Source organism: Rhinatrema bivittatum, chromosome 11 (assembly GCF_901001135.1).
Source record: "Rhinatrema bivittatum chromosome 11, aRhiBiv1.1, whole genome shotgun sequence".
In the NCBI taxonomy this organism is placed as follows: Eukaryota; Metazoa; Chordata; class Amphibia; order Gymnophiona; family Rhinatrematidae; genus Rhinatrema; species Rhinatrema bivittatum.
In genome coordinates, this window is record NC_042625.1 from 40,988,848 (window position 1) to 41,010,749 (window position 21,902).

The window sequence follows — 21,902 nt, forward strand, 5'->3', positions numbered from 1 at the left end:
CCCACTCGCGACTCTGGGGAGTTCTGTGAGGAGAGAGTGCAGGCCTGGCGGATTGAGCAGCAATAGGGCTGAGCCTCTCTCCCAGGTTTCTCCCATTTTCAGGTGCGCGGTAGACTGCGGGGTAGTTTTGCCTGCTTTTTGCTGCAGGCTGTCCGTGTCTGTGTCCTCGCCTGTGTGTCTAGGTCTTTCTTCTGGACACACACTTTGTGCGTTCAGTTTAGGCAACCAGTTGGGACAAGCGGCCTTGGTGTGTAGGCTTGGATGCGTTTGTTTTGGGTGCGTTTATATGCGTGATTAAGCTAGGTGTGAGCCTTCATCAGTCTGCACGCTTACAGCATGGCGCCTATGGCAAAGAAACCTAAGCACTTATTTATCTGTACTGCTTGCCACATCAGGGCGATTCAACCAGAGCCTTCTTTAAACCTGTGTCAGCGCTGCCTAGATGCTCGGGGAGATTTGCCTCCTTCTGATTTTGCCGGCGATGATTCATCTTCTCGGTCTGAGAGGAGTGGGACTGAGGGGGAGATGGTAGGGTTGTCTCCTCCCTTGATTGATCCACAGGTCAAGTCCTTAGGTGACACTGGGTCGCAGGATGCCAAGTTTGGGCCTATGGGGCCTGGAATGGACCTGTCTTTTTCCTGGGTAGCATTCTTCCTGGGATAGCATACATTTCTACACGGCTTGTCTTCTGAAGCAGCAGTACCTACTCTGCCTGTCTACACAGTCAAGTGCCATGGCGCAGTGTAGTCTGACAGCTAGAATGCAGGTGGATCAGGATGATACTGATTATGAGGGAGGTGGCTCTCCTGGTGAGGAAGGGGACATTCTTTCAGATTTGGAGCCATATCGAACTCCTCTCTGTTTCTTTCAGAGAGATGTTGCTGGGTTTCTTATCTCAGACCCTCGGAGTGGCTGGACCTGAGACCTTGGGGACGTAGAAGAAGGATCCAATTTGGTCTCCCTGTGCAAGACTTCTTGTTTCTTTCCCCTCTTGGCTGCTATCCAGGAGGAGTTTGATCTGGAGTGGAGTGTGCCACAGGCGTGGGGTGTTTTTTTTTTATCTTCATTTTACACAAAGATTACTTTGCTTTGAAACATAACAAATTTCTTATATGTAATCTCTTATTTTAACATAATTCACAAAAGCATGAAATAAAATATACTCTTATTCTATTTCCAGGAATTTACTTGGGGAGAGAATCAGAAATAATGAGGAGTCTTAAACAAATTGAAATATAAAGCTTACGTTAAGCTCACCTGAAAAACCATATCATTCCCTTTATGGTCTGACTTAACTTGTGGGGATATGTACTCTTGTGTTTAAGAACTCCCGTAGCTGTTCAGGATTGTAAAAAATATAGGTATTCCCAGAGTACTTTATTACACGCTTAGCAGGGTAACTTAATAGGAAACTGCTTCTGGGCGCATTACAAGGAAAGCTTTACGGCGTAACTGCGTTTCTCTGGTAAGATCATGAAATATACGGATCAAACCTAGATATATAACGTTAATAAATTTAAAGTAACTTTTCATTATTAGGGCTCTGTCGTATTCAGAAAACAATGAGACAAAAGGAACAGTTCTTTCGGCTATTTCATAACCTGAGCTTTCCAAGTATTCAGATAAATTACTGAAATTCCCCACACTACCTACTGGTGATATCTGAAACTGTCTCTGTTGTAGATATAATATCTTTTCCACCGCTGGTATCTGGTCTTCGGGAATTTTTAATATTTCCCTAAGATCTTTTAAAGGTTATTAAAGGAATTTCTCCAACTACTTTAGGGAAATTTAATCTCAAATTCAATTGTCTTAAGTAATTTTTAACTGTTTCCAGTCTATGCGTCGAAGACATCTGTTCCTTCTTATGTACAGTGAGTCAGTCATCATTTTTAACCTCCAGTAGTGCTCTTATTTGTTCTTCATTTCTCAAGTTGCACTGCTTTTTGACAGAGTTCATTTTCAAGGAGGTAGTTTCCATTCACTGGGCCTGCTCATTAAACACATTAGACATCCCCACGATCAGATCCCACAGGGAGTCTAAAGTCACAATCGCCAGTTTCTTAACCTCAAGGGGCTTTAACAAAGGCTTCCTCCTACCTTCACCTCTCCTACTCGTGATGCCAATATCTACGGGGCATTCCTCCTCTTTCTCCGTTCCTCGCAGAGTCCGGGTGCATGGAGGTAGGTGAATGTCTTTCCTGATCCGTTGCAGCATCAAGGAGCCCACCTGTCAGTGTCGACACAATGACATCACTCACTGGCGACTCTGCTTGCTCGGCGTTGCTTGGAGGAGATGATTGCGGCTCTGGAGGGTCAGCGATATCTCTCCGGGGGGTGACGGATCTCCTCTTCCTGTCCCTCCCGTGGGGCTCTGTGCCCTCGTCTTCGATATGGTCGAAGTAAACTGCGGAATAGTCCGCTGACCTGGGGGAAGCTGGGGTTCAGGTGGGTATACCCTAACTTTCCCCTTTCTCTTGTGGGGCATAGTTCTGCAGGAAATTCACCGAAGAAATTTTAAGAAATTGCAGGAGCGGGCAGCGTTTGCTTCCGATCAGGGAGCCATCTTGGATTCTCCCCCCCACAGGCGTGTTTTAAAGGGGGATTCATCTTGGTCCCTTGGACCCTCAGGCCATAGAGCAATTGCGTTTCCCTAGTGCGGATGCTTTAGTATGTTTTGTCAGGGTTCGTGCCACTATTCCGGTAGAAGGAGGCGTGGCACTGAAGGATGCTCAGGATAGGAGGATTTAGACTATTCTGAAGCAAGCCTTTGAGGCAGTGACAATGAATGTGCAAACTGCTTCTTGTCTCGCCTTGATAGCTTGGGCTACCTTATGGTTTTGTCAAGAATCTGGTGGCATTGGGACTGAGCTTGAACCTATGATAAAATCGGGAGCCACCTTCATGGCTGATGTGGGCTGTGACTTGTTACGCATAGCCGCAAGAGGAGCGGCTTCAGTTACTGCGGCCAGACAGCAGCTTTGGCTGTGCAACTGGTCCACAGATACTGTTTCAGAATCCACCCTTACTAAGCTGCCCTTCAAAGGCTCGCTTTTGTTTGGCAGTGAATTGGAAAAAATGGCAAGTAAATGGGGAGAGACCCAGGTCCCTCATTTGCCAGAGGACAAGAAACACTTTGCCTGGACTTTTTGGGCAACTGGCCACTCTCGACTATCTGCGTTTTTGGCCTTATATGGAGGTTCTTCCCAGCGATCCTGTCCTTTTCTGCAGGTCTCAGTCCTTTCGCCCTGAGGTCCTCGAAAGGATTTGGGCTCTGGAGGTGGAGTTCTCCAGTCTTCCCAATGAAATTTCTTAGTCATTCAGAACACATATGCTCTAGAATTTCTTCCATTCCTCCGGATGTCTTCATAATCTCTCCATGCAACTCCCCTCAGGAGATGGTAGAAGTGGAATTGACATTACAACAGCTATTGAATCAGAAAACGATGATTCCTGTTCCCGAATTGCAGCGAAATACGGGCCAATAGTATATTTATTTTGTGGTGCCCAAGAAGGAAGGGTTGTTTTGGCCCATATTGGATCTCAAGGGTGTCAACTATCATCTACGATTCACACATTTCAGGATGGAAAATGTGCACTCTGTCATGGCTGTCCAAGCAGGGGAGTACCTCCATGTTCCTGTATCTGATGAAGGCATATCTGCATATTCCCTTCCGGCAGAAATATCAGCGTTTTCTTCGCTTTGCTGTCCTGGATTGTCATTACCAGTTTCAGGCCTTGCCTTTCAGATCAGCCACGGTACTCGGGGCCTTTCCAGGGTCATGGTGGTAATTAGTGGCGACCCTTCACAAGGAAGGCATTTTAGTTAACCCCTGTCTGGATGACTGGTGATTCAAGACATTGGAGGAGAATCTTTGCCCTTCCCACAGGGTAGTTTCTTTGCTACAGGAACTAGGCTGGGTGGTGAATCTGGCCAAGAGCAATGTGCAGCCATCTCAGACCTTGGAGTATCTCTGGGTTCAATTTGATGCAGGGCAGAGTGTTTCTGCTGGAGTCTCTGATCCGCAGGTTGATGTGAGTTCGATCCCTGAGGAACTCTGTTCTTCCAAACGTGGGTTCTTATATACAGGTCCTGGGGTTGATGGCTCCTGCATTAGAAGTGGCTCCCTGGGCGAGGGCACATATGCGCCTTCTTTAGAGTGCCTTGCTCTCCCGATGGAGTCCACAGTCAGAACTATGCAGTGAGGCTGCTCCTTTCATTAAGAGGTGAGATCCCAGTTGGACTGGTGGTTACATGCGAACCATCTCAGGAAGGGAATTTCCCTTTGATGCTGAATTTGTTGGTATTCACTGTCAGGAGATGGTGGTGCAGGGGCGCTGGAATGCAGCAGAGCAGCAATGAAACATCAACAGACTGTAGACATGAAAGGTTCGGTTGGTGTGCCTGCCGTTCGTCAAGCGGCTTGAGGCTCGGGCAGTCCAGATAATATCTGATAATGCGACAGTGGTGGCTTACATCAATCATTGGGGCGGAACCAAAGGTCAACAGGTGTCTGAGGAGATAGATGCACTCATGGTGTGGGCAGAGCTGCATCTCCTAAGAATATCCTCATCTCATATTGCCGGAAAGGACAATATCAGAGCCGATTTCCTCAACAGGAGAAACTTGGCCCCAGGAGAATGGGAGGTAGTGGACGAGGCCTTCTGCTTCTGGTGAACCGCTGGGGCCTACCAGATCTAGACCTGTTGTCAACCTTCAACAACTGTTTCCATGCTGGAACCCAAAAGCGAGTTTTTGTCCGACATGCGACAACAGTAGCCCTCATCAACCGTCAAGAAGGGAACCAAGAGTTGTCTGGTAGCCTTAGAATCAGAGATGCTAATGGCCTGGATGGAATGGCATCTAGTCCTGTTGGCAGCCTCACAAATAGTGGGGACTGACAATATACAGGTGGATTTTTTAAGCCGCCAACAGCTAGACCCAGGAGAATGGGAGGCTGTCCTTGGACACAATGACACTGATCTCTCACTGGTGGGGCAATCCTCATTTTGGATTTGATGGTGACTCAGAAGAATGCCAAGGCACCGCGTTTCTTCAGTCGCAGAAGGGAGCACTGTGCGGAAAGGGTCGATGTCCTAGTGCTCCCTTGGCCCCACGATGTTGTGCTATACGTGTTTCCTCCATGGCCTCTGATAGGCAAGATTCTGAGACGAATAGAAGTTTACCAAGGGACGATAATCCTGGTAGTTCTGGAGTGGCTTCAGCAACCATGGTTCGTGGACCTAGTCTATCTGGCTGTGTATGGTCCCCTGCGCCTGAGTCCTCTTTCCAAACCTGCTGTGTCGGGTCCTATGTTTTTTGACCAGGCGGATCGCTTTTGTCTAGCGGCCTGGCTTATGAAAGGAAACGTTTGAGGAAAAGTTATCTGGAAGATGTCATTTCCACTCTCCTGCGGGCGCGGAAGACCTCTACTTCTCTAACATGCCCCGGTGTGGAAGGTCTTCGAATCTTGGTGTCGCAAGCAAGGGATTTTTCCTCGTAAGTCTCTGTGGCACAGATTTTGGCGTTCCTACAACAAGGCTTCAGCAAAGGGTTGTCGTTTTAATTCCCTCTGGGTGCAAGTGGCAGCCTTGGGATGCCTGAGAGGCAAGATTGAGGGTGCGGCTCTGGCGGGCCATCTTGATGTGGTTCGTTTTTCTTCGAGGGGCAAAGCATTTGAATCCTCCATTCCGTTCCGTATGTCTGTTGTGGAGTCTTAATTTGGTGCTCAGGGTGTTATGTGAACCTCCTTTTGAGCCCCTCAAGAAGGCCACCTTTAAAGGATTTAACTCTTAAGACAGTGTTTTTGGTGGCTATCTGCTCAGCTAGAAGGGTTTCTGAGATTCAAGCCCTCTCTTGTAGGGAGCCTTTTTTTTACAGATTTCTGATTCTGGGATCTTGCTCAGTACGGTTCCATCCTTTTCTTCCAAAGGTTGTCTCAGCTTTCCACTTAAATCAGACAGTGGAACTTCCGGCTGTTCCTACTGTTGAACGGGATGCCCCTCATGTTAGAGAATTGAGGTGTTTGGATATCAGGAGAGTCCTCTTGCATTACCTTGAGGTCACTAATGCCTTTTCGGGTTTCGGGTCATCTTTTTGTTCTGTTGAGTGGTGCTAAGAAAGGTCAAAAATGACCATTGCCTGTTTGGTTAAAAGAGGCCATCGCTTCCGCTTATTTTTGTCGTGGACGGCCTGTTCCGGAGGGGTTAAAAGTATGTTTGATCTTGTCACAGGCTGCTTCTTGGGCAGAGTGCCAGTTGGTATCACCGCAGGAAATCTGCAGAGCGGTGACTTGGAAGTCTCTGCACACCTTTGCCAGACACTACCATTTAGATGTCCAAGTACCGGACGTCAACTGTTTTGGCAACGTGTCATTCGAGCGGGACTCTCAAGGTCCCACCCCAGGGAAGCTTTGGTACATTCCAGCAGTCTGGACTGATCCGGGAAAGTTCAGGGAAAGGAAAATTGGTTCTTACTACAGGAATGAAAATTAGCAGGTACCACAGATCAGTCCAGATGCCCGCCTATTGTGGGGGAGAGGTGTCCAGTATCTTTTCTTGAGTCCGCTCGTTTTCTATTCACAGCAATTTGTCTGATTTCCTAGGTGCTGCAGAAGATTACAGATTACTTCTCCTTTTCCTGGTTATCATATGTAGTAGTTTGGTATTCTTGTCCTTGCTTGATCTGACTATTGTTTAATTACGTATTTCTGCTTTGGTAATGTAAATACTGAAGAGATGCAAGTAGCACACTGAATTAAGAGGGGGTGCTCTTCAAGTTTTTCTGTCTCCCATCTGCTGGAAAGGAGGCAAAACCCAGCAGTCTGGACTGATCCGTGGTACTACAGGAACGAAAACTAGCAGGTGAGAACCAATTTTCCTATATATGAAATTTGAAGTACTTTTACAGAAGTTGGAAGTAATGGAATGGTATATATACAGTAGATATTAAATTACTCTTCTTTCCTGTCACTTTAGCTATATTTGGTTGATTTGGCTTTGTTTTTCAGGTGTTTCTGGTACAAGAATAAGGCTAACTACTAACCATTTTCGATTGGTCTCACGTCCACAATGGGCATTATATCAATACCATATTGACTACAGCCCACAGATGGAAGCTAGGCGTTTGCGCTCAGCTTTGCTTTTCAGCATGAAGATCTGATTGGAAGAACACATGCTTTTGATGGAACGATATTGTTCTTGCCTAAAAGACTTGAAAATAAGGTACTACTTATTTGCTAGTTATACTATTTAAACTGCTTTTATCATGTGCCTGACCACAGCAATTTACAGAAATCTTAACCAGCATACACAGTCCTATATGAGCAACAAAAGTACAAACCAATTAAAAATGAGAAATAAAGAAAAGCGTGGCTCAAACGATCCAAATAAAATAAATTATTTAAGAAACAAAAGAATTGCCTATCATTACAAAACTATTGGCCTGCACTTTCATATTATCCAGTAGCATACGTCTAAAGAATAATCTACTACACCCTAAAAAAAATTACACTTATCTGTATAATGCAGAAAAATACTAATATATAATGTTCTGAATACTGTGATAATGGATTTAACTATACCAGATCAAATCTTATACATCCAGTGTATTTTGGGAGGTAGTTTGGACGGAAGGGTAGGCCCTTCTGATAGGGCATATAAGCTGTTCCAGAAGTCAGAGCTTGCTCTTGTTGGTCACTCAGATGGAGGATGCATTGCTTCCCTCCAGCTCTAAATATCCTTTGCAGATGATTTTTTTTTTCCAGATATCATTGGAAAATGTTATTTAAGAATTCTTAGGTCTGCCAAAAATCTTTGAGCTCAAATTTTTTGGAGAAGGCTGCAGCACTATGGCAGACTGCTGAATTAGCTTTTGAGATGCAGGCCATTGTACTTGTCACTGATACTGAGAGATTTATTCCAGCTATTTACAGTTTGGCTGCTTTGTATCATTTTTGGACCTAAAGAACCTGAACAGGTTTATGCAGATGCATCACTTCAGAATGGAATCCCTTTATAGATTTCAGGGGTCAGGATGTGCAGCAAGGTAATGGATGTGCTGGTGGGTTGAGCCATTGTGGTGTTGGACTACTCGACTTCATGTATTTCTTGCATTTATTTATTTAGCCATTTTATATACCGTTGTTCCAAGTGAAGATCACAATGGTTTACATCATGACATAAATGTCTGTAGACAATTGCGTTCACTTGATGAGTTCATATATCATGCATTTTAGTGAAAGACTCATACATTGACTAAGGTGGTAGGGGGAAGAGGGATATGCAGAGAGAGGGGGCAGGAATAAGGTAGCACATTTAACATAAGGTGACGGAGGGATATAAAGTGGAAATTTTAATGTAAGGTGCTGGAGGGATAGAAAGTAAAGGGGTAGAGAGAATCGAATATATACATTTGGGCTGGGTTGGAAAGAAAAGTAGTATTGAGTTATTAGTTAGGTTCGTAATGAATTTGTCCATGAAGGAGCAAATACTGATTTCAGAAAAGCTTAATTTAGGTTATAGGCATTTTGAAATAACCACGTTTTAAGGTCACGTTTGAATTTCTAACATGATTAAACAGATAAGACTGCAATGCTGTTGGGAGCTCTGGCAGGAGAAAGAGAGCTGCTGTTCTCTTTGGTCTTTGATCCTTCAGGCTCAGGGTGGTTTCAGAGTGTCTTTGGATCCAACCATGGGGATTCCAAGTGGCGGGTTGAAGGAGCAGTTGCCAGCTGATTGATGTCAGCATCTCAGCTGGCTCAGATGGAAGGACTGCTGGAACAGCTGTAGTTTTACTCCACTGTGCTGCAGGGGTCCTCTGTAAGCCCAGGAGAGGCTTCAGTTGGGAAAGAACAGAGAGTAGTTTGGCAGACAGCACAACAGGAAACCTTGAAGGTGGTACTACAATCAGCTATTTCCCTGACAAGGCTAAAGGAGTTAGCCTGGAAGTGGTTTGGATAAGTCCCTTTCTGGGTAGTCTGCTCAATTATCTGTTCATTTTCATATGGTTTCTGGGATGATTGTGGCCCAGGACGTTGGGCTGTAACAAAAAGGAAAATTTAAAAAGGTCCAACCTAATTTAGGAATTTTTGTTAGGCAATACTTATTTATAGTAAGTACATAATAAGTTGGAAAATTTGCAGAAACCAGTCAAACATAATACATTTCCCCACATCTGAACTGATATCTACATAGGTGTTTAAAAAATATATATTTTTATAGCTTTAAATTCCCATGAAATCTTTGCAGTTGATGGCTAGGGCCCTCTGCCATCTAATAGTTAACAGTGGGGTAGGGGAGGGGGGGGGGGGGACAGCTTGAAGTATCCTGTATGTCTTCAGATGGTTTGGATCTTCTGTTTTTCTTGATTTCCCCTTCAGAGTTCGACCCCCGACTTTGATAGTGAATTTCATGTTGGAACTACATAGAGGCTGTATATTTATTTATTTATTTTATTTAACATTTTTCTATACCGACCTTCAAGGTTGAATACCATATCAGGTCGGTTTACATCGAACAGGGGTAGATCAGTATAACATAACATAAGGAGCAAATTTTGTGGTAAGAGACAAGAGCAGAGAAGCAAAAAGTTACATAATAACAAGGACCTTGAACTTGGAAGCTGGTTCAGCTGGAAAAAGAGAAGCCTTAAGAAGGTATTAAATTAAGTACATTGTGATATGTCCAAACTAGTAAATGAGGTGAATATTGGCGGGGCGAAGTTCCATATTCAAAAGCTGAGTAGTTATCTAGTGAAAGTTTGATGGATCAGGGAAGGCTTGTAAGAAGAGCCAAGTTTTGAGTTTTTTTTTAAATGTAGTTAGGCACGGTTCCATTCTGAGTTCTGAGGGGAGGTTGTTCCAGATGGATGGACCTGCTGTAGAAAAAGCTCGGTCCCTGGTAGAGATGAGTCGTGTGGCTTTAGATGGCGGGGCTTGTAGAGTTCCTTTGTAGGTTTCCCTCATTGGTCTGTTGGAAGTGTGGAGTTTGAGTGGGAATTCGAGGTCGAGATGGAGGAGGTTATGAATTGATTTGTGGATTAGAGTTAGCGATTTGTGTAGAGCCCTGTAACTGACTGGTAACCAGTGTAGATTACGGAGGATGGGCGTAATATGGTCTCTCTGGTTGGTGCTTGTCAAAATTCTTGCTGCAGCGTTCTGTATCATCTGTAAGGGCTTGGTTGTAGAGCTTGGTAGGCCGGTGAGGAGAGCGCTGCAGTAGTCAATTTTGGCAAATATTAGAGATTGGAGAACAGTCCTAAAGTCATGAAAATATAGGAGAGGTTTGAGTCTTTTTAACACCTGAAGTCTGTAGAAGCACTCTTTAGTTGTGGTTTTGATCATATTCTTTAGGTTAAGACGGTTGTCTATAATTACTCCAAGGTCTCTCACATGAGAGTGGGTGAGAAGGTGTTTGTGATGAATCTGAGATGAGAGGTTTTCTTGGTTGGAGGAAATGAATAGGAGTTCAGTCTTAGATGCATTGATGACCAGATTTAGACTGTTGAGGAGATTAGTGATGGCTTGTAAGCTGTTGTTCCAGAGTGCGAGGGATTTGTTAATAGATTGTTATGGGAATCAAAATCTGAACATCGTCTGCGTAGATGTAGTGAATGAGGTTAAGACTAGTTAACAGTTGGCAAAGGGGAAGGAGGTAAATATTGAAAAGGGTAGGTGATAGGGATGAACCTTGTGGTACGCCAAGAGCGGAATTTGTAGATGGTGATTCCTTATTGTTGATTTTGACTTTAAAACTCCTGTTACTGAGGAACGACTTGAACCAATTGTGGACTGTTCCCGAGATGCCTATGTCTGAAAGGCGATTCAAGAGGATGAGGTGGTTGACGGTGTCGAAAGCCGCCGAGATGTCTAGAAGGATTAGGAGAAAGGAGTGTCCTTTGTCTAGCCCCATAATAATATGGTCTGTTAGAGATATGAGTAGGGTTTGAGGTTGGGCATAAGGTGCACCTATTTTTTAACCTTAAGGTTAGATTTTTTTGCTGATTTTGCAAAAGCCACAGTGGTTCCCAACCTGTCGTCCGCAGACCCCTGGGGTCCATCAGACCATAATGGGGGGGGTGGAGCCGTGAGCTATGGGAAGAGACAAGAAAGCCTATGCCAAGAAGAGGCCTGATAGGCTGCCAGCGAATCTTATTTCATTGGTGCCTAAAGAATGAAGAAGGCCACTGGGGTGCCCCATCTTGCTGGGAGACTAAGAATGAAGGGGGCTACTGGTGCACTCCATCCCGCTGGCAGCCTGAGTGAGGAGGCGGCCCCCCATCAGATCTCATCCTAGGATCTTGAGAATAACATCTACTTAGAGGGAAATAACAAGGAAGTTCAGTGAAAAAAACCTGGGTTAACCCAAATGTAAATTGGACAGTTATCTGCTGATTGGACTTCTTATTTTATTTCTGAAGAATTGCAGTAAACCCCTTTTGAACACCCAACACTGGTTCTTGCAGTACTGCATCCCCTAAAGAAGTTTTCTGGTACACAAGTGAAGAGGATTTCAGTACACTGCCTGGGTTTAGGACATCCTTCCCTCCATAGAAAGGACCCATATCTGGGAACAAGCAAAGAGGGGGAAAAATGCCTACAGAGACAGCCCCGAGAGAGAAATATTTTTTCTTAGCATTCGGATAGGTGGATCCAGAACCAGTGTTTTATGCACCTCTACCAGCAGATGGAGACAGAACAAAGCTGATGTCATGGTATATATATCCCTGCAAGGACATCAGCCTGCCAGTATTCTCAGTTTCCAGCAGATGGTGGATATGCATCTCCCTACTTAGGATTACCTTAAAAGCTTTTTATAGAAGGAGAAAAAAGTTTATTGACCCGCTCTCCTGGGGTGATATCTTATGGTCCCTCTCTGAGTTTCCTGAGGTGATTTCTTAAAATTCTTCCCTCAGATGAAAGCCTTGGTCCGGAAGCTGATTTTTACTGGCTTGGACTTAGCTGAAAGGCAAGCAGGTGCAGGAAGCGGAGTGTGGCGGTGAAGGTATATGCCCTCCCCCACCCCCCACAACCGGAAACTGACTCTGTATTTGGCCGGGACGGGCTGAGCTCAAGTAAAGCGTACTTAAAAAAAAATAATAAATAAAAAAAATAAAAGGGGAATTGATTTTAGATACCTTTCCCCTCCAGTCTCCATTCCTGCCTCCGGGAGAGCTTAGGGGATCCGGGAGAGTTTGGCAGGTTGAGCAGTCTTCGGGGCTAGGCCCTGCTCTCAGGCTTAGATTTTTTGTTTGCTGCGTGGTAGGCTGTGGTGGCATTGGTGTGCCTTTTCTCTGCACATAAGGCTGCCCTCTTCAGGTATGTTGGTTCGCACTTACACGCCTGGCTGTGCATCTAGTTGTATGCCTATCTGGGTGCTCAGTTGTGAACATGTTCTTGTAGGGCCACAGTTGTGGCCCTACAAGAACATCCCAGACAGGCACTCTCTACACCCCGTCCCTCAAATCAGCACATTCAACTTATACCAGAGGAAGAGCTTTCTCCGTGCCGGCCCCCCACCCTCTGGAACTCCCTCCCCACCTTCCTACGCCAAGAGTCATCCCTCCACATGTTCAAGAAAGGAGTCAAGACATGGCTTTTCGACAGGCCTACCCCGACTCTAACCAAACTTAATCTCTCCCCCAGATCCACCCCCCGACCCCAACTCTCCTCCCCCATCCACCCCGCCCGACTTATCCAACACCTCCCACAACCTCCGCAGCCCCCCCTTCGCCCGAGCCATCCCTAGATCCTTGGCCTCCTGGCCGTTATCATCTCCCCGAGTACACCTCTCTCTCTTTTGCACCTCCAGTTTCCCTTTAAATAAACTATATCCTAGTGAATACTGTCGCCTAATTAATGTAGCCGGTTTCCAACACTTCCGTAGGACTACCTAAGTTAATAGTACCTGTACATTTTTCAACTGTACATAGTCTCCCTCTTTTATTTATTTTTATATTTATTTCTGTTGTTTATACTTCATCTAGCCATGCCTTTTCCCCTCCCGCTCCCCATCCCCCCTTTCCCATGCCCCCTACCCCTACCCTCCCCCCGTTATCATTGCTCCTTTGGTTCTCTGTGTATTCTGATTTTTGGTTCTGTTATTAATGTGTTATTGTTATATTGTTATATTGTTTCATTGTATTTCCCGCCTGAGTTCTTTGTAAACCGGCATGATGTGCTCCACGAATGTCGGTAAATAAAAGTTAATAAATAAATAAATAAATAAATAAACATGAGGGCGCCTACCTAGCTGGATGCTCGTTGGGTGCCTATCTGAATAGTACATTTAGGCACCTAATTTTTGAGTGCTTATTATTATTATTTTTTTTTTTCATAAGCATGAGCATAGCTGGCGCACACTTCACACACTTCTCAGATGTCTGATTAGAGCACGCTGTTGAATGACTATGGCGCCGATAGCAAAGAAGCCTAAGCGCCTTATCCTTTGTGCTGCTTGCCATATTCAGGCATCTCATCCTGGCATTCCCCCTAACTTTTTTGTGTCAGCACTCTTTGGAGGCTCAGGGAGACTTTTCTCCATCTGATTTTGCTAAACCTGGTCTTTCCCAGCATGATGTGGGAATGGAAAAAGAGTTGTTGGAGGTTTTGCCTGGAATTGGGGTTTCCCTAACTAGTTCTTCAGTGGGGGAAGGTGGTTCAGTGGGTGCAGACTGTGACCTTGGTTTGGCCATGGTCCCCCTCTGCCTTTTCTTGGGTGGAATTTTTTTTAAGGGCAGCAGTTCTTTCTTCAGGCTCAGTTGTGGTCAATCTTAACAATTCAGGATCGCAGGCTGCAGATTCCCACCTACTTGGTGCTGTGGGTAAACGTCTGAGTACTGTCTAGGCACTACGTGGGTCAGGCCGATAGGGACCCAGATGGCAATGGATGATGAAGCAGTTCGTTATTCCTTGGATGGGGAAATTCCTCTGGGGCTGGAGCCATATAAAAACTATGCTGCATTTCTTTCATAGAGATTGTTACCGGCTCTGTTTCAGACATTGAAGATATTGATGGTGCTGGGGGCTTATTCCATGTCTGAGCCAAAGAAAGAATCAGATTTTGATTTCTTTGCGTAAAACCTCATGTTCTTCCCTATTATGGAGGGATATTCCAGAATTGTTTGATCTTGAATGGGGCGCCCCGGAGCTAATTTTAAAGGGGGACGAACCTTGAAAGTGGCTGTATCTCTTGGATCCGGCTTCGAGATGTGCTGAGTGCACTGTAACCATACGGACAACTATTCCCGTAAGAAGGGGACAGCGGCATTGAAGGATGCACAAGATCGAAGAATTGAAGCCACCTTAAGAAAGGCCTTTAAAGCGATGCAATAAATTTGCAGATAGCTTCTGTTGCTCCCTGGTGGCTTGCTCTTGTTTACTTCTCTCTCAGGAAGTCGATGAAATCTGGCATGAGTTCTAGAGTAGTGATGGAACCGGCAGCCACCCTTTTGGTGGATGCGGTGCTGTGACCCCGGGTCACACTTCAGCCAGAGGAGTGGCTTCGATAATAGTGACCAGAGTCAGCTATGGCTCAGGAAACTGGTAGGCTATACAATTTCAAAGTCTAATCTTATTGAAATTTCCTTTTAAAGGGTTACTCTTGTTTGGGAGTGAGCTGGAAAAAATGGCCAAGATTTCTCTGCTACCAGAGGATAAGAAGCAGGACATTGTGCTCCTTCGGCATGAAAGTCATGTAGAGGTTTCAGACATTTTGACCCTATAGAGGAGCAGCTTTCCAGAGGACTTTGCCTTTGGGTAGGTCATAGTCCTTTCTTCCCAGGCAGCCCAGAAGGGGCACAGCTTAGGTTAGTGGGGCCCCCTGAGCCTCTCAATGAAGGTGTGCCGACCTACCCCTGGAAACAGGAGATAGGGGATTGCCTCTCTCTCTCTCTTTTTTTTTTTTTTTTTTTTTATTGGAGGTGGGTCAGGATCACATCAGACCAGTTTGTTCTGGAGGTGATAAGATATGGTTAGGCTCTGGAGTTTCTCAGTATTCCTTGGGATGTCTTCATGGTGTCTCCCTGCAACTCTCCGCAGAAGAGACAAACAGTGGAGTGTACATTGTCAAGACTCCTCAGCCTGATGCTCAGGTTTCAAGAAAATATGGGCCAATATTTCATTTATTTTGTTGCGCCAAGAAAAGGAGGGCTCCTTCACCCCATCCTAGATCTCAAGGGAGTCAATTGTCATTTGTGGGTGACTCATTTTTGCATGGAAACATTACACTCTGTGATGGCAGTGCAGTGGGGGGAGTTTCTGACGTCCCTGTATTGAGGGCGTACCTTCATATTCCCACCCATTTGGAGCATCAACTGTTTTGGTTTTTGCTGTTTTGGGGTGGTGATATCAGTTTTCGAGCTTTGAGTTGGCCACTGCGCCCAGAACCTTTCCAAATTGATTGTGGTGGTTGTGGCAGTGTGAGAGAGGATGGTGTTCTGTTTCACCCATATTTAGACGATTGGTTGATTCGGGCCAAGAGTCTGGAAAAGAGCCTTAGCGTCTCACACAATGTGATCTCCTTGCTACAGGAACTAGGATGGGTGGTGAACTTGGCCAAGAGCAATCTCAGCTATCCCAGTCACTGGAGTATCTGTTTGCTTTGACTCAAAGCAAAGCAGGGTGTTCCTGCCAGAGGGGTGCATTCAGAAGCCCCACAGTGTGATCTTATCTACAGGTGCTCCGTTTTGGCAGCCACGGTGGTTCCGTGGGCAAGGGTGCATATGCCCCCTCTTCAGCCCCCTCTGCTGGCTAGTTGGAGTCCACAGTGTCAATAATATTCGATATGGCTTCACCTGCTGATGGAGATCAGCATACAGCTGCAGTGGTGGTTGCAAGTGGACCATCTAAGGATTGGGTTTCCCTACGATTACTGGACTGGTTAGCACTCACGACGGATGCAAGCCTTCTGGGTTGGGGGGCCCACTGTCGGGAGTTGATGGTGCAAAGGCGCTGGAGTACAGAAGAGTCTCACTGGAACCCTGGCCGTCTAGTTTGGCTTGCTTATGATTTGTCGACACTTTGTAGGGCCAAGTGGTCTGGATAATGTCAGACAATGCAACGATAGTGGCTTCCATCAATCGCCAAGGAGGAAATGAGCCAGCACGTGTCGCAGAAAATAGCCCTGCTGATGGGAATGGGCAAAAAGTGCATCTTCAGGAGATCTCAGCCTCTCACATTGCAGGAAAATACAAAGGAAGAGCCAACTTTCTCAGCAGAAAGTCTGGACCCAGGAGAATGGGAATTGTCAAACGAGGCGTTCCAGCTTATAGTGGACTGCTGGGGCTTCCTGCTGGCAATGTCTCACAATGCGAAGGTTCCGCGCTTCTTCAGTCGCAGGAAAGATCAAAAGTCCTTGGGCACAAATGTCTTTTTGTTTTTTTGTTTTTAATTGGTAATTTTATTGCTTTTAAAATCCACAGAATAACATATGAAATAAGAACTGTAAATTTGTCACAACCATATTCCATAATTCCCCCCCCCCCCCCAAAATCCAGCTCACTAACATGATTCAACTAAAAAAAAACTCCCAAGTGTCCCGGATGAGGAAATGTCAATGACAAAATATGCATAGTTGTATTGAACATCCCTGCTCAAATTTGATAGTCTGTTCTCATATAGCCGCTGCTGTTCCCATTGCAGGTATGGAGTCCAAGTGGCCCAGAAATGCGGGCATCGAGTGATGTAATTCTTCAGTTATGGCTGCCATTCTACAGTATTGGTGTACTTTTTGTTGTATAGCAGTCAACGATGGAAGATCAGATTGTTTCCAATGTCTAGCAATGGCTATCCGAGCTGCAATAAAACACTTGTTGACATAATTGTGTCTGGTTTATCAAGGCTGTATGGGGCTTGTTGTGGAGTACGTGGTATCTCCCTCGTTTGGTTCAGGTCCTGCTCATTTGGAATTTTTGCAGGATGGGTTGCAAAAAGGGTTGGCCCTTAATTTATTGAAGGTACAGGTGGCAGCTCTTGCCTGTTTCTGAGGTCAGGTGAATGGTGGACCCTTGTTGGTTCATCCAGATGTGGCTTGTTTCTTGCATGGGAGGATGAGTCACCCCTTGTATTTGCCAGTATCCTTGTGTCATTAAAAATAACTTATGCTTATTCTAGACAAACAGCATTATTAATACAGGGCTCTTCCATCTGGTCTCACTTTTGCCCCCAAGTGCATATAGGCAAAACTATCTAAGTTGTAGTTTATATATATATATATATATATATATATTTATATTTTTGCCGTGATATAGAAAATGATCTTCAATATCTATTACCTTAGAGGTGAATCTTAAAAGCCCGGTGCATGCATTAATTAGGGGATGTGCGAATGTCTGGCTTGCGTGCGCCAAGTGGATTTTAAAAGCCACTCGGATACGTGTATCTCCCACAGCATGCACATCTCCAAAGGTTTCAAAAAGGGGCACGGTGTTGGTCTGGGTGGGGCATGAACCAGAGATGTCTGCATACTTAACACGCACCAAGGTCCCCTGCTGTGTAACCTTACTTCTGCTATGGATGTCGGCCTAAGTTAAAATAAATAAAAATAAATAAAATAAATAATAAAATAATAAAATAAATATATATATAAAGAAAACTAGGTAGATGTATGGGTTTTTAACAGTTGTTGCTTACTTGGGGGTGTGAAGGCTGTTAAATTGTTTGGAGCACTTATCTCTTAACTGGGCAAACTGGGGACAAACTAGAAAAAGTGGGAATGGCATTGGTACACACCCCTTTTTAAAACCCGGTAGGAGTGGGATTTGCGTACACATGCACATGTCCACTTAAAATTGTGTGTGTGGCCAGGCTATTTTATAACATGCACTCAGATGCGTGTATGTTATAAAATGGCCGCGTCCCTGGATTCAGGCCGATGTATGTGCGTCCATGCGCCAGTTTGAAAATTACTTTTAGGCTGATGCAATACTGTGTGCTGCAGCCAGCTCATGGCTCAACACGCAATTGGACGCACGTTTTGGACACTCATCCATTATCCCCAATGCGAAATGGGGTATGCAAGTCCAGTTGAGCCCTAACTAATAGCGCTCATCACATGTAAAGTGCAAAATGTTTCCCATGGGGCTAATGCACCCTTGCAATGTGGCAAATTTTACGCCAGCCACACTCAAGGGCGCATTGTAAAAAACACCAAATTCCCTGCTTTCTGATTCCTCCTCCTAATATCGCAATATTAATAGGAGGGACCACCAAAAGTGGACTCATTTAAAAAAAAAAATATTCGGAGGGGGATTTTCTGGGTGCCCAATATACACCCAAAACATACAGTTTCCTAACCTGCTGGCAGCCACCTTTCCTGGGTGACTGCCAGCTAGGGACGCACAATTTCCCCTAGCACTTCCTTTTTACCACAGCAGCTAATTTTAATATAAAACCGGGCACCCCGGAGAGGTGGATTGGCACGCAATAAAGCAGGTGCTGAATCATAAGTGCCCCGTTTTACATGCGCAGATATTGCATCGGCCTGTCAATGTTTATGGAGGGCCGCCTTGTCATTTTAACAAAAAAAAAATCTCTTGACTGCTTCTGAAGATCAAATTTGACACAAGTGCATGAGAATCAGATTGGAAGTACTGATATCTTGGAGGATTCGCAAAATAAGATTTTTTTTTTCCTGCATGCACTGTGTTGCTCCTCATTTAGTACATCTGAGAAATCCTGAGGAAATGCAGACAGGCTCAGGGATTGCAAGACCACCTATCCTTAGAAATAAGCAAGGATCTATTTGATAGTCTCAACTCTTGATCCCGTCTTTTAAATTTTCACAAACTGGGTCCTTTATGTAAGAGATCTGCTTTGTCTTCCCCATGCCACCTTCATTGGGTTTGGGAGTCTCTGCCCAAAAGACTGTCCCCTCACATCATAAGATTATTTTGATGAAAATACAGATGTTTCTAATTAAATGAGTAGATTCATATCTATAATACCTTGGGTGTTTGCTTTTGTGTGTTTTTTTCTCCTCCAAATATTGCATCTCTGTAAAATGACAGATTTCTTTTACTGTGTTTAATTTTTAGGTTACTGAAGTTTTTAGTCAGACACGTCATGGAGAAAATGTGAAAATTACAATAACTTTGACAAATGAGCTACCACCTACATCACCTACTTGTCTACAATTTTACAACATTATATTTAGGAGGTTTGCCTTTTTGCCTTGTGTGAATTTAGTGTTTAGGTGGAAATCAAATATGGTTTACATACCGTATCAATTGAATAGGTTTATTTTTATTTCAAGAAATTTGTTCCTGACTTGTAATTTTAATTTCACCTTTCTTTGTTTCTGCATCTTCTAATTCTGAATTTGGTTTTCTGTTTTGTTTTATCTGCTCTTAATTGGCCGGCTGTCTTTTTTTCCTTTTCATACCCAGATCAGTCCAGACAAGTGGGTTTTACATCCCTACCAGCAGATGGAGGCAGAGAACAAAACTTTAAGGCACTGCTACATATCAGAGAGTGTCCCCTGCAGTCCCTCAGTATTTCTCTATCTCCAGCAGATGGCAGAGGTGCAAACCTGCAGTCTGACAAAAAAAATAAAAATAAGAGAATTTGGAGTTAAGAAGTTGGACTTAACTTTTGTGGACCATCCTTCAGGTGGAGTTGGGCGACTGGGGGTTGGAAACCTCTGCTGTAGCTGCTGATTCCAGAGGCCCTGATAGCCAGGGGACTGACTCCCTTGTTGCCTCCGAGGTCTCCTGCAAGCCGCCATCCTCTGGTCAAAGGGAAGTAATCCTATTCTTGTTAACTTTAGAATAGATTGTTTAAAAAAAAAAAAAGGTAGTTCAGAAGTCAGGAACTTCAGTCTGGGCAGCACAGCGACCAGGGCACTTTCAATGGCGGGTGCTGTCTGCGTCTGCAGGAGGGAGAGAAATGGGAGCTCCTCCTTCTGCCGGAGAACCGGTGTGCAGAGGTTTGCCGCACGCAGCTTAGGCGGGCATGACTCAGCCATGTGTGCGGCCTGCTCTTTTGCATTGGCACGCTCAGGCTGAAATTTTCCTTTAGTGGCTGCGTGGAAAATGGTCCAGAAACTGTGCATGACAGCATGGAAAGCATGCAGTCTCTGGTCTGGGAGGCTCAATGCTTGCTCACTGTGTACTGGCTACGCATTGGAGAAAAGGGAACCTCCTCAGGAACAGCAATTGATAAAAGGGCCCCCAGGTCTTTGGGGGGGCGTGGCTGCGGTCCCGGGGGGATCCAGTGGTATAGCGTGCCTGCGGGGGATCACACTCGGGGGGGCCTTCAACCTCCAGAGAGCCCAGGGATTCCCCCCTCCTTTGCACCCTGGTCCTCAGGCAAAAGAGGAGGATCAGGATAGCAGAGAGCGAGTCAGATGAATTTGCTTGCCCAGGGGGCCGATGAGCCAGAGGGGTTTTCTCTGGAATTTGTCCTGCTTCTGCATTTGGCCTTCCTGGCAGGAAGGGAGCAAGAAGGAAGTGGGCCCAGAGAGCAGCCATGCCACCCTTCCAAGGGGCCAAGGTGGTTTCTGTAGGAGGCTCTGGAGACCTAAAACACTTGGGTCTTAGTCACGCAAGAATTGAGGGCGATCCCAGGGATTTGGACAACTGATCTGAAGGAGGATCCTGTAGACCCTCATGGGGCAGATCCGGATGTTGCCACGGATCCGAATACTGATCCTGATAACAAAGATGACCCTGAGCCGGATGAGTTACCAGTGACTGAGGGGATGACCCCGGGTGGTCTGCCTGTTTAAGAAGGAGGAACTGTGTCCTTCATTTCCCAGGTTTTGGAGGAACTAGGGGTTTAGATAGTTCAGGAAGAGTCTGATAATAAAGGGGTGATTCTGATCCTGGATGGGGCTGCATGGTCCTCCATTGCCTAAGAAAATTCAGAAGTTGGTAAACAGAAAATGGGACTTCCCAGAGGTGGGCTTTGAAGGTAGGGCAATGGTGATGGAAGATAACTTGGATCTCCTAAGTGTTCCTAAACTGGATGCTGTGGTTTCTGCTGTCACCAAAAATACTATTATTCCAGTGGTGGGCTCAGCCACTCTGAAGGATGTGCAGAACCGCAGATTGGAGATTCAGTTAAAATGTATGTTTGAGGTGTCTGCCTTGAGACTCCTTGCCATGGTTTGTGGCAGTATGATGCAGAAGGCCTGCTTGTGCTGGGTTCATAAAGCACAGGATCAGGCCTCAGCCGGGTTGTTCAGTCCTCTGGAGGTTGGAGTGGCTTATGTGGCAGATGAGCTGTATGACTTGGTACGTGCTTCAGCCAGGAGCATGCTCTCGGCGGTGGTGTCCCACAGGCTTTTGTTGTGGTGGTGGTGCAGTTGATCAGCTGTGTAATCTCCCCTTTAAAGGGAAGCTCCTGTTTGGGGAGGATTTGGATCAGTTGATGAAGACTTTGGGGGAGTCAAGGGAATAGGTTGCTTGAGCAGCAAGAAGGTTTTCACATCCTGGTTCCATTTCCGGGATTCACAATGGTTCTGTTCAGGCAAGAGTTCCTCAGTTTCGGGGCCGAAACAGTCTTTGGGGCAGCAGCAGCCCTTTCAGGGTACTTGTATATCCTCCAGGGATATCGCCGGTCAGGGGACAGAGGAGGAAAGTCAGCACAATGCAGTCAGGGATGCCCGTTCCTCTGAAGAAGCAGTAGGGGGCAGATTGTCACTTTTATGAGGTGTTGGGTAAGATTACCTCGGATTGGTGGGTTTTGGAGGTGGTAAGAGACAGCTACGCTTTAGAATTTTCATGCCCTGTCAGGGAGGCCTTTCTAGAGTCCAGCTGCTAGTCTTGAAGCAAGCGGGAAGCAGTGAGGGGGACTGCAGGGGTTACTAAGTTTGAACACAATAGTTCCAGTTCCGCTGGTCGAGCAGGGTCTAGGGAGGTACTCTATTTTGTGGTCCCCAAAAAGGAGGACATCTTCCATTCC

General features: G+C 45.4%; 1 protein-coding gene across 1 annotated transcript in view; it reads left to right on the forward strand.

Annotated features, from left to right (window-relative positions):
• The window catches only part of PIWIL1 (piwi like RNA-mediated gene silencing 1), a 245,590-nt gene that overhangs the window by 51,049 nt on the left and 172,639 nt on the right, over positions 1-21,902 (forward strand). Inside the window, 3 exon segments of the mRNA XM_029571500.1 lie at positions 7,011-7,139; positions 7,142-7,224; positions 19,034-19,155. Of these exon segments, the coding sequence (XP_029427360.1) occupies positions 7,011-7,139; positions 7,142-7,224; positions 19,034-19,155 (334 nt within the window).